A 12,602-nucleotide genomic window follows, 5' to 3' on the forward strand; every position below is an offset into this window, starting at 1 on the left:
CTTCAGTCTCAGTCATTCCCTTCAGTGGCTCTGTGCATGGAAGTTTTAGGTCTCATGACTGCAGCATCGGACGCAATCCCCTTTGCTCGTTTTCACATGAGATCTCTACAGCTTTGTATGCTGAACCAATGGTGCAGGGATTATACAAAGATATCACAATTAATATCCTTAAATCCCAATGTACGACACTTTCTGACGTGGTGGATAGATCACCATCGTTTAGTTCAAGGGGCTTCTTTTGTTCGGCCAACCTGGACTGTGATCACAACAGATGCGAGTCTTTCAGGTTGGGGAGCTGTTTGGGGATCTCTGACAGCACAAGGGGTTTGGAAATCTCAAGAGGCGAGATTACCAATAAATATTTTAGAACTCTGTGCAATTCTCAGAGCTCTTCAGTTTTGGCCTCTGTTAAAGAGAGAACTGTTCATTTGTTTTCAGACAGACAATACCACAACAGTGGCATATGTCAATCATCAGGGTGGGACTCACAGTCCCCAAACTATGAAAGAAGTATCTCGGATACTTGCTTGGGCGGAATCCAGCTCCTGTCTAATCTCTGCGGTGCATATCCCAGGTGTAGACAATTGGGAGGCGGATTATCTCAGCCGTCAGACTTTACATCCAGGGGAGTGGTCTCTCCATCCAGATGTGTTTTCTCAGATTGTTCAGATGTGGGGTCTTCCAGAGATAGATCTCATGGCCTCTCATCTAAACAAGAAACTTCCCAGATACCTGTCCAGGTCCAGGGATATTCAGGCGGAAGCAGTGGATGCGCTAACACTTCCTTGGTGTTATCATCCTGCTTACATTTTCCCGCCTCTAGTTCTCCTTCCAAGAGTGATCTCCAAAATCATCATGGAACAATCATTTGTGTTGCTGGTGGCTCCAGCATGGCCACACTGGTTTTGGTATGCGAATCTAGTTCAGATGTCCAGTTGCCAGCCTTGGCCACTTCCGTTAAGGCCAGACCTACTGTCTCAAGGTCCGTTTTTCCATCAGGATTTCAAATCATTAAATTTGAAGGTATGGAAATTGAACGCTTAGTACTAAGTCATAGAGGTTTCTCTGACTCAGTGATTAATACTATGTTACAAGCTCGTAAATCTCTCTCTAGAAAGATTTATTATAGAGTTTGGAAGACTTACATTTCATGGTGTTCTCATAAATACTCTTGGCATTCTTTTAGAATTCCTAGAATTTTACAGTTTCTTCAGGATGGTATGGATAAGGGTTTGTCTGCAAGTTCCTTGAAGGGACAAATCTCTGCTCTTTCTGTTTTATTTCACAGAAAGATTGCTATACTTCCTGATATTCACTGTTTTGTACAGGCTTTAGTTCATATTAAGCCTGTCATTAAATCAATTTCTCCTCCTTGGAGTCTTAATTTGGTTCTGAAGGCATTACAGGCTCCTCCATTTGAGCCTATGCATTCTTTGGACATTAAACTACTTTCTTGGAAAGTGTTGTTCCTTTTGGCTATCTCTTCTGCTAGAAGAGTTTCTGAGCTATCTGCTCTTTCTTGTGAGTCTCCTTTTCTGATTTTTCATCAGGATAAGGCAGTTTTGCGGACTTCTTTTCAATTTTTACCTAAGGTTGTGAATTATAACAACATTAATACAGAAATTGTTGTCCCTTCCTTGTGTCCTAATCCTAAGAATTCTTTGGAAAGATCCTTACATTATTTGGATGTGGTAAGAGCTTTGAAATATTATGTGAAGCTACTAAAGATTTCAGGAAGACTTCCAGTCTATTTGTTTTATTTTCTGGTCCTAGGAAAGGTCAGAAGGCTTCTGCTATTTCCTTGGCTTCTGCTATTTCCTTGGCTTCTTGGTTGAAACTTTTGATTCATCAAGCTTATTTGGAGTCGGGTCAGGCCCCGCCTCAGAGAATTACAGCTCATTCTACAAGATCAGTCTCCGCTTTGTGGGCCTTTAAGAATGAAGCTTCAGTTCATATTTCCAAAGCGGCAACTTGGTCCTCTTTGCATACATTTACTAAATTCTACCGTTTTGATGTATTTGCTTCTTCAGAAGCAGTTTTTGGTAGAAAAGTTCTTCAGGCAGCTGTTTCAGTTTGATTCTTCTGCTTTTTTATTTAAGTTTTTTTCTTTCATTTATAAGAATAAACTTATTTCTTTTTGGGTTGTGGATTAATTTTTTTCAGCGGAAAATGGCTGTTTTTATTTTTTTATCCCTCCCTCTCTAGTGACTCTTGCGTGTAGTTCCACATCTTGGGTATTGCTATCCCATACGTCACTAGCTCATGGACTCTTGCCAATTACATGAAAGAAAACATAATTTATGTAAGAACTTACCTGATAAATTCATTTCTTTCATATTGGCAAGAGTCCATGAGGCCCTTTTTATGGTGGTTATGATTTTTTGTATAAAGCACAATTATTTCCAAATTTCTTTTGTTGATGCTTTCTACTCCTTTCTTTATCACCCCACTGCTTGGCTATTCGTTAAACTGAATTGTGGCTGTGGTGAGGGGTGTATTTATAGGCATTTTGAGGTTTGGGAAACTTTGCCCCTCCTGGTAGGATTGTATATCCCATACGTCACTAGCTCATGGACTCTTGCCAATATGAAAGAAATGAATTTATCAGGTAAGTTTTTACATAAATTATGTTTTATATATTTAAAAATACTTAGAACGTATTCCCCTATGTTAAAAATACTGGAATGTGAAATATTTACATTTAATACATAAAGACTTTATTAAATATGAATATTGCATAAGTATGCTTTTACATGTTTTCAGCTACTTGACTGCAAAGGGCTCCAATGCACTTATACATATGTCTATTTATGTATACACAATATTATTTATGTGATTTATATGTGTATAAATGTCTGTAAATACATATAGACGCATAAAAACAGATGCACACACATATATACAAATACATATTTAGACATGTTTATGTATAGTAGCTCTGTTAAAGCTCTTTGCTGTCCTTTTTTTATCTAACACTTTGGACCTAATATTTTTGAGCCCTTTTAAAAAAAAAAATGCAATATTTTTTTTAAATAATTTTTATCCGACTGTTATGAGTGTAACTGTACTTTTAAATTTATTTTTGATGTTCTTTTCTCACTTTTTAGTCAAGTGTAACAGTTAAAGGGACACTGAACCCAATTTTTTTTCTTTTGTGATTCAGATAGAGCATGCAATTTTAAGCAACTTTCAAATTTACTCCTATTATAAGTTTTTCTTCGTTCTCTTGCTATCTTTATTTGAAATAAAAGCCATCTAAGCTTTTTTGGGTTAAGAACTCTGGACAGCACTTTTTGATTGGTGGATGGATTTTTTCCACCAATCAGCAAGGACAACCCAGGTTGTTCAACAAAATGGGCCGGCATCTAAACTTAGATTCTTGCATTTCAAATAAAGATAACAAGAGAATAAAGAAAATTTGATAATAGGAGTAAATTAGAAAGTTGCTTAAAAATTCATGCTCTCTCTGAATCACAAAAGATAAATTTGGGGTTCAGTGTCCCTTTAACCCCTTAATGACCACAGCACTTTTCCATTTTCTGTCCGTTTGGGACCAAGGCTATTTTTACATTTTTGCGGTGTTTGTGTTTAGCTGTAATTTCCCTCTTACTCATTTACTGTACCCACACATATTATATACCGTTTTTCTCGCCATTAAATTAACTTTCTAAAAATACCATTATTTTCATCATATCTTATAATTTACTATAAAAAATTTTTATAAAATATGAGGAAAAAATGGAAAAAAACACACTTTTTTTAACTTTGACCCCCAAAATCTGTTACACATCTACAACCACCAAAAAAAAAACATGCTAAATAGTTTCTAAATTTTGTCCTGAGTTTAGAAATACCTAATATTTACATGTTCTTTGCTTTTTTTGAAAGCTATAGGGCCATAAATACAAGTAGCATTTTGCTATTTCCAAACTACTTTTTTTCAAAATTAGCGCTAGTTACATTGGAACACTAATATCTTTCGGGAATCCCTGAATATCAATTGACATGTATATATTTTTTTTTAGAAGACATCCCAAAGTATTAATCTAGGCCAATTTTGGTATATTTCATGCCACCATTTCACCGCCAAATGCGATCAAATACAAAATATCGTTCACTTTTTCACAAATTTTTTCACAAACTTTCGGTTTCTCACTGAAATTATTTACAAACAGCTTGTGCAATTATGGCACAAATGGTTGTAAATGCTTCTCTGGGATCCCCTTTGTTCAGAAATAGCAGACATATATGGCTTTGGCATTGCTTTTTGGTAATTAGAAGGCCGCTAAATGCCGCTGCGCACCACACGTGTATTATGCCCAGCAGTGCAGGGGTTAATTAGGGAGCTTGTAGGGAGCTTGTATGGTTAATTTTAGCTTTAGTGTAGTGTAGTAGACAACCCAAAGTAATGATCTAGGCCCATTTTGGTATATTTCATGCCACCATTTCACCGCCAAATGCGATCAAATAAAAAAAAAAACGTTACATTTTTCACAATTTTAGGTTTCTCACTGAAATCATTTACAAACAGCTTGTGCAATTATGGCACAAATGGTTGTAAATGCTTCTCTGGGATCCCCTTTGTTCAGAATATATGACTTTGGCGTTGCTTTCTGGTAATTAGAAGGCCGCAAAATGCTGCTGCGCATCACACGTGTATTATGGCTAGCAGTGAAGGGGTTAATTAGGAAGTTTGTAGGGAGCTTGCAGGGTTAATTTTAGCTTTAGTGTAGAGATCAGCCTCCCACCTGACACATCAGACCCCCTGATCCCTCCCAAACAGCTCCCTTCCCTCCCCCACCCCACAATTGTCCCCGCCATCTTAAGTACTGGCAGAAAGTCTGCCAGTACTAAAATAAAAGCTTTTTGGGGGGTTTAGGTTTTTTTTTTTTAAAAAAAATAATAATTATTCTGCTGTATAGGACCCCCCTTAGCCTCCAACCTCCCTGATCCCCCCCAAAACAGCTTTGTAACCTTCCCTATCTGCCTTATTGGGGCCATCTTGGGTACTGGCAGCTGTCTGCCAGTACCCAGCTTACACAAAAAAGTGCTTTTTTTTTTTTCTTAGTTTTTTTTCTTCTGTAGTGTAGCTTGCCCCAAACCCCCCCCCCCCCCCCCCCCCACCACCACAAACCCCAACCACCTCATTGATCGTTTTTTTTTTTCAGTTATTTTAAACTGATTGCACCTTTTTCTGTAGTGTAGCGGTTCCCACCCGCTCCCTCCCCGTGCACGCGCCCGCCCCCCCCCCCCTCCCGTGCACGCTCGTGCGTCCGTGCGCGCCCCCGGGCATCCCCGCCCACGATCCCGCCCCCCTCCACATCTCCAGGGCCATCGATGGCCGCCACCCGCCTCCCGGTAATGCTCCCACCCACCAACGAAGGAAGCCACCGATCTCCGGTGCAGAGAGGGCCACAGAGTGGCTCTCTCTGCATCGGATGGCTTCAAAAGGTTATTGCAGGATGCCTCCATATCGAGGCATCACTGCAATAACCGGAAAGCAGCTGGAAGCAAACAGGATCGCTTCCAGCTGCTTTCCACACCGAGGACGTGCAGGGTACGTCCTCAGGCATTAACTGCCTTTTTTTTGAGGACGTACCCTGCACGTCCTCTGTCGTTAACCAGAGCTCTGAAGTTTTGCTATCCCGACACTCATTAAATTCAGTTGTGCTCAACTCGTACTACACATGCTACTTCCGACGCACGCAGAGAGCCGCAATCTAGCCCAATACTGGCTCGTAGAGAGGTTTAATTTGGACATCTTTTAAATTAATGGAAAACAAAGCTGCCATCAAAACAGTTAAAGGGACATAATACTCATATGCTAAATCACTTGAAACTGATGCAGTATAACTGTAAAAAGCTGACAGGAAAATATCACCTGAGCATCACTATGTAAAAAAGGAAGATATTTTACCTCACAATCTCCTCAGCTCACCAGAGTAAGTTCTGTGTAAAAAGTTATACTCAGCTGCTCCCAGCTGCAGGTAAAAAAAAATTAAAAAATGAAGAAATGAACAGCAGCCAATCAGCATCAGCAGTGCTGAGGTCATGAACTCTTACTGTGATCTCATGAGATTTGACTTAACTCTCATGAGATTTGACTTAACTCTCATGAGATTTCATAGTAAGCTTCCTTTACCTGATTGGTGAAATAATATGAGAGTGCACGATGCTAGTCCCTTCAGATGTCCCAGGACAAACACACTAAAATGCTGCTTAGAAATCCTTTACAATGGGAGGTGGCTACTGAGGAACTTTTGAGGTAAAATATCTTTCTTTTTTACATAGAGATGTTCAGGTGATATTTTCTAATCGGCTTTTTACAGCTATGCTGCGTCACTTTAAAGTGTTTAAACATTTGGGCATTATGGCCCTTTAAATACTTGTGATCGTGTATTTTGTTATCAAAAGTGTCATCAGTGTATATTTTGGCATGGCCTGGTAAAGTCTGCTTTGTGTTTAAATATACCAAACTTGAATAATTTTTTGTTTTATTTTTCTTCTAGCTCTTCCTTATATAAGGCACCCTGGTCGCGAGTCTTAGTCTATGGCCTTGGTCATAAAGTAAAGCGAAATGGTCAGCTGAATCTGATAGAATCAGTGTGTTATCCGCGTGATGCCTCTCCCAGTAACACTGGCCTTACACCTCCACCAACCACCAACCAATACCCAACAGCAATTATTCCTACAGATCGAGTCCACATCAAGTTAGGTATACAACTCCTTTGCTACATGCTTTCTATTATTATGAATATCTTGTAATTGGGGTTCTGCTTATAATTAATATGATACATTCATGATGAACATCCTATCAAGATAAATTTAATATGTTATGGATAGAATTGTCTTTGATTGGAAGTGTACAACTATGTTAGTCTTTTTTTCAAATTCAATATCAACAACAAAACTGGTTCATATTTGTTCCTACCCAGATTATAATGAAACGGTTAAAGGGACAGTTAAGTAAAACATTTTCTTACATTATTTAGACAGAGCATGCAATTACACTACTACTACATCTTATGTGCTTCATTCTTTTGATATCCTTTGTTAAAAATCATGCTTAGGTAGGCTCAGAAGCAGAAATGCTCTACTGGGAGCTAGCAGCTGATTGTTGGCTGCATATATATATATATATATATATATATATATATACCTCTTGTCATTGGCTTACCTGATGTTCAGCGAAATCCCAGCAGTGTATTGCTACTCCTCCAGCAAAGCAAATTTGATAGTAGAAGTAAATTGTAAATATTTTTAAAATTGGATACTCTACTTAAATCCAGAAGGAAAAAGTTTTGGTTTTATGTCCCTTTAAACAAAATTACTGTTTGTGCGTCAAACTTTTTTCAGTGTCTACTTTAGCTCAGAGAGAGAAGCTATTCATTAGCTTAATTCTTACTTTAAGCAGACTTGTTTAACACATGCCTACATTTTGTACAAGTAGGGTGGGTCAGTAAGTGGCTCAGTAAGCAGGATTTATCTTTTTTGTGTTTTTTATTATGATTGTGATGACTTTAAACCGAACCTTTTCAAGGACTGGATTAAAACCTAAGCTTTTTTTTACATAACAGTTTAAAACACTAAGGCCTAGATTTAGAGTTTTGTCGGTAAAGACCCGCGGTGCTAACGCTGCTTTTTTCCAGCGCACCCTTAAAACAACGCTGGTATTTAGAGTTGTCTGAATGGCTGCGTTAGCCTCAGAAAAGGGAGCGTTGAGCATAATTTAGCTCCACTTCAACCCTCAATACCAGTGTTGCCTACAGTAGCAGTAAGATGGAAAAACGTGCTCGTGCACAATATCCCCATAGGAAACAATGGAGCTGAGCTGGCTGAAAAAAAAGCTAACACCTGCAAAAAAGCAGCGTTCAGCTCCTAACGCAGCCCCATTGTTTCCTATGGTGAAATAAAAAATATGTCTAACACCCTAACATAAACCCAGAGTCTAAACACCCCTAATCTTACACTTATTAACCCCTAATCTGCTGCTCCGGACACCGCCGCAACCTACATTATCCCTATGAACCCCTAATCTGCTGCCCCTAACATCGCCGACACCTATATTATATTTATTACCCCTAATCTGCCCCCCCCCAACGTCGCCGCCACCTACCTACACTTATTAACCCATCATCTGCCGACCGGACCTCGCCGCCACTATAATAAATGTATTAACCCCTAAACCACCGCACTCCCGCCTCACAAACACTATAATAAATTGTATTAACCCCTAATCTGCCCTCCCTAACATCGCCGCCACCTACCTTCAATTATTAACCCCTAATCTGCCGCCCCCACCGTCGCCGCTACTATAATAAAGTTATTAACCACTAAACCTAAGTCTAACCCTAACACCCCCCTAACTTAAATATAATTTAAATTAATCTAAATAAATTTACTATCATTAAATAAATTATTCCTATTTAAAACTAAATACTTACCTATAAAATAAACCCTAATATAGCTACAAGATAACTAATAGTTACATTGTAGCTATTTTAGGATTTATATTTATTTTACAGGCAACTTTGTATTTATTTTAACTAGGTACAATAGCTATTAAATAGTTAATAACTATTTAATAGCTACCTAGTTAAAATAATTACAAAATTACCTGTAAAATAAATCCTAACCTAAGTTACAAATACACCTAACACTACACTATTAATAAATTAATGAAACAAATTAAATACAATCATCTAAACTAAAATACAATTAAATAAACTAATCTATAATACAAAAAAACACTAAATTACAGAAAATAAAAAATTATACAAGAAGTTTAAACTAATTACACCTAATCTAAGCTCCCTAATAAAATAAAAAAGCCCTCCAAAATAATAAAATGCCCTACCCTATTCTAAATTACAAAAGTAATCAGCTCTTTTACCAGCCCTTAAAAGTGCTTTTTGCGGGGCATCGCCCCAAAGTATTCAGCTCTTTTACCTGTAAATAAAAATACAACCCCACCACCCACATACCCCTACTCTAACCCACCCAAACCCCCCTTAAATAAACCTAACACTAACCCCCTGAAGATCTCCCTACCTTGAGTCGTCTTCACCCAACCTAGCCGAATTCTTCATCCAAGCGGAGCAAGAAGATGTCCTCCATCCGGTAGAAGTCTTCATCAAAGCGGGGCAAGAAGAGGTCCTTCATCCGGTAGAAGTCTTCATTCAAGCGGGGTCTTCTATCTTCATCCATCCGGAGCGGAGCGTAGCCATCTTCCAGCCAGCCGACGCAGAGCCATCCTCTTCAACCGACGGACTAACGACGAATGACGGTTCCTTTAAGGGACGTCATCCAAGATGGCGTCCCTCGAATTCCGATTGGCTGATAGGATTCTATCAGCCAATCGGAATTAAGGTAAGAAAAATCTGATTGGCTGATTGAATCAGCCAATCAGATTGAAGTTCAATCCGATTGGCTGATCCAATCAGCCAATCGGATTAACCTCGCATTCTATTGGCTGATCGGAACAGCCAATAGAATGCGAGGTCAAGCTGATTGGATCAGCCAATCGGATTGAACTTCAATCTGATTGGCTGAAACAATCAGCCAATTAGATTTTTCTTACCTTAATTCCGATTGGCTGATAGAATCCTATCAGCCAATCGGAATTCGAGGGACGCCATTTTGGATGCGTTAGGACCCCTTAATGCTGCTTTTGACGGCTAACGCCAAACTCTAAATCTAGACGTATGATATACTACCTACTAATTTCTTATGCAGTTGTCTGAAAATGAGTAAATGTAATAACCCAGTAAACATGGACTAATAATATTTTGTGAATGTCCCAAATAACTGTAAACATTTCCACTGCTTAACCCTATTACAACACTTCATTGTACAGTGGATGAGGAAAGAAAGATGTTGGGTGAAAAATGCAACAAAAACTGGTTGAAAATAAACCCTAATATAGCTACAAGATAACTAATAGTTACATTGTAGCTATTTTAGGATTTATATTTATTTTACATGCAACTTTGTATTTATTTTAACTAGGTACAATAGCTATTAAATAGTTAATAACTATTTAATAGCTACCTAGTTAAAATAATTACAAAATTACCTGTAAAATAAATCCTAACCTAAGTTACAAATACACCTAACACTACACTATCAATAAATTAATGAAACAAATTAAATACAATCATCTAAACTAAAATACAATTAAATAAACTAATCTATAATACAAAAAAACACTAAATTACAGAAAATAAAAAATTATACAAGAAGTTTAAACTAATTACACCTAATCTAAGCTCCCTAATAAAATAAAAAAGCCCCCCAAAATAATAAAATGCCCTACCCTATTCTAAATTACAAAAGTAATCAGCTCTTTTACCAGCCCTTAAAAGTGCTTTTTGCGGGGCATCGCCCCAAAGTATTCAGCTCTTTTACCTGTAAATAAAAATACAACCCCACCACCCACATACCCCTACTCTAACCCACCCAAACCCCCCTTAAATAAACCTAACACTCACCCCCTGAAGATCTCCCTACCTTGAGTCGTCTTCACCCAACCTAGCCGAATTCTTCATCCAAGCGGAGCAAGAAGATGTCCTCCATCCGGTAGAAGTCTTCATTCAAGCGGGGTCTTCTATCTTCATCCATCCGGAGCGGAGCGGAGCCATCTTCCAGCCAGCCGACACAGAGCCATCCTCTTCAACCGACGGACTAACGACGAATGACGGTTCCTTTAAGGGACGTCATCCAAGATGGCGTCCCTCGAATTCCGATTGGCTGATAGGATTCTATCAGCCAATCGGAATTAAGGTAAGAAAAATCTGATTGGCTGATTGAATCAGCCAATCAGATTGAAGTTCAATCCGATTGGCTGATCCAATCAGCCAATCGGATTAACCTCGCATTCTATTGGCTGATCGGAACAGCCAATAGAATGCGAGGTCAAGCTGATTGGATCAGCCAATCGGATTGAACTTCAATCTGATTGGCTGATTCAATCAGCCAATTAGATTTTTCTTACCTTAATTCCGATTGGCTGATAGAATCCTATCAGCCAATCGGAATTCGAGGGACGCCATTTTGGATGCGTTAGGACCCCTTAATGCTGCTTTTGACGGCTAACGCCAAACTCTAAATCTAGACGTATGATATACTACCTACTAATTTCTTATGCAGTTGTCTGAAAATGAGTAAATGTAATAACCCAGTAAACATGGACTAATAATATTTTGTGAATGTCCCAAATAACTGTAAACATTTCCACTGCTTAACCCTATTACAACACTTCATTGTACAGTGGACGAGGAAAGAAAGATGTTGGGTGAAAAATGCAACAAAAACTGGTTGAAGATGTTGTTTGTTTTTTTCTAAATCCTATATGTTGTTTGTTTGCCTCAAAAATGCTCTTGCTAATGTAAAACATTGTTGCAAAACTGCTGCCATTTTATGCTGTAGACACGTGCACACTCCTGAACTTACTTTCCTGCTTTACAACAAAAGATAACAACACAATGAAGACAATTTGATAGTAGAATTAAATTGGAAATATGTTTAACAAGGTAGTCTCTATCTGAATCATGAAAGAAAAATGTGGGGTTTTATGTCCATTTTAAGAGTAGAAATTTAGAAAGTAGCAGGTATATATTAAACAGGACAGATCTATAGTATAACATATCTGTATGAATTCCCATCTGTTTTGTCATATACAATTCTTTGTTAATCTATTCCATATTTGTATGCATGTGTTTTTTTATAGGTGTTTCTCCTGCTCCTGGGGCTGTATTGGTAATTCATTCCCTACCCTTAGAGTTTCCATTGGCAGTGGCATTCACAGAACAGTTGTTGACATGGAAGCTGGAGGATATGGATGAGAAATCTGAAGATGAGCTTGATACCATCCCAGCCTCTGTTCTTTTGCAAGTGGTGGAGCTGATAGGTAAGTGGGTAGTTTTGTTTTGTTTTTTATTTTTCAGCTCTTTATCACATAGTTACAATTTTAAAAACTGAAAGTTTGTTAGATAAACCACAGAAATTGCAAATGGTTGAATGTTACTCAAAATCAGTATACAACAAATGTTTCTCTTTGTGGAAAATGGAAGTTTAGTTGTGACTTATTATACATTCATCTATAAATAAGTTTATTTCATAAGGTGGTGGTGAGAGTCCACAAGACATCACATGTGGGAATAAACTGCTAGGAGGAGGCAAATACCAACAGCTTTTAATCCATCCCACTTCTTTGTGCAATTCTTTTTTTTTTGCCTCCACAGGAGAAGGTGAAAACTTGATAAATAGGGGTTCAGACCAATATAAGACCCATTATACCCCTTAGAAAGCAGACAATGTGATAGATGGGTGTATAGAATACTGTTGGCAGTCAGAATAATTCTCCTGTTGTTGGGCTTGTGGGTATACTCCTATTCCAGATCTTGTGTTAGAATATACTCACAGGATGGGCTCTTCTACCTGAAGCAGGTCTCCTGCAGCTGTTTAAGCAAAGTAGAGTGTGTGCTATTCAGGTAAATTGACATTTGCATTCACATAGCCCACTGGCTATTAGTAGGCACATTTTTATATGTATAGCATAGCCAGGGGATATAACATTTTATCACAGACACAATACATAGTTT

At 38.2% G+C, this 12,602-nt stretch overlaps 1 protein-coding gene across 1 annotated transcript in view; it reads left to right on the plus strand.

Annotated features, from left to right (window-relative positions):
* HECTD4 (HECT domain E3 ubiquitin protein ligase 4) overlaps window positions 1-12,602 on the plus strand; it is a 666,929-nt gene that overhangs the window by 528,285 nt on the left and 126,042 nt on the right. Inside the window, exons 55-56 of the mRNA XM_053699752.1 lie at window positions 6,510-6,715; window positions 11,729-11,908. Coding sequence (XP_053555727.1) covers window positions 6,510-6,715; window positions 11,729-11,908 — 386 coding nt within the window. The remainder of the gene's footprint in view (window positions 1-6,509; window positions 6,716-11,728; window positions 11,909-12,602) is intronic.

The sequence above is a fragment of the Bombina bombina genome, chromosome 2 (genome assembly GCF_027579735.1).
Source record: "Bombina bombina isolate aBomBom1 chromosome 2, aBomBom1.pri, whole genome shotgun sequence".
Lineage (NCBI taxonomy): Eukaryota > Metazoa > Chordata > Amphibia > Anura > Bombinatoridae > Bombina > Bombina bombina.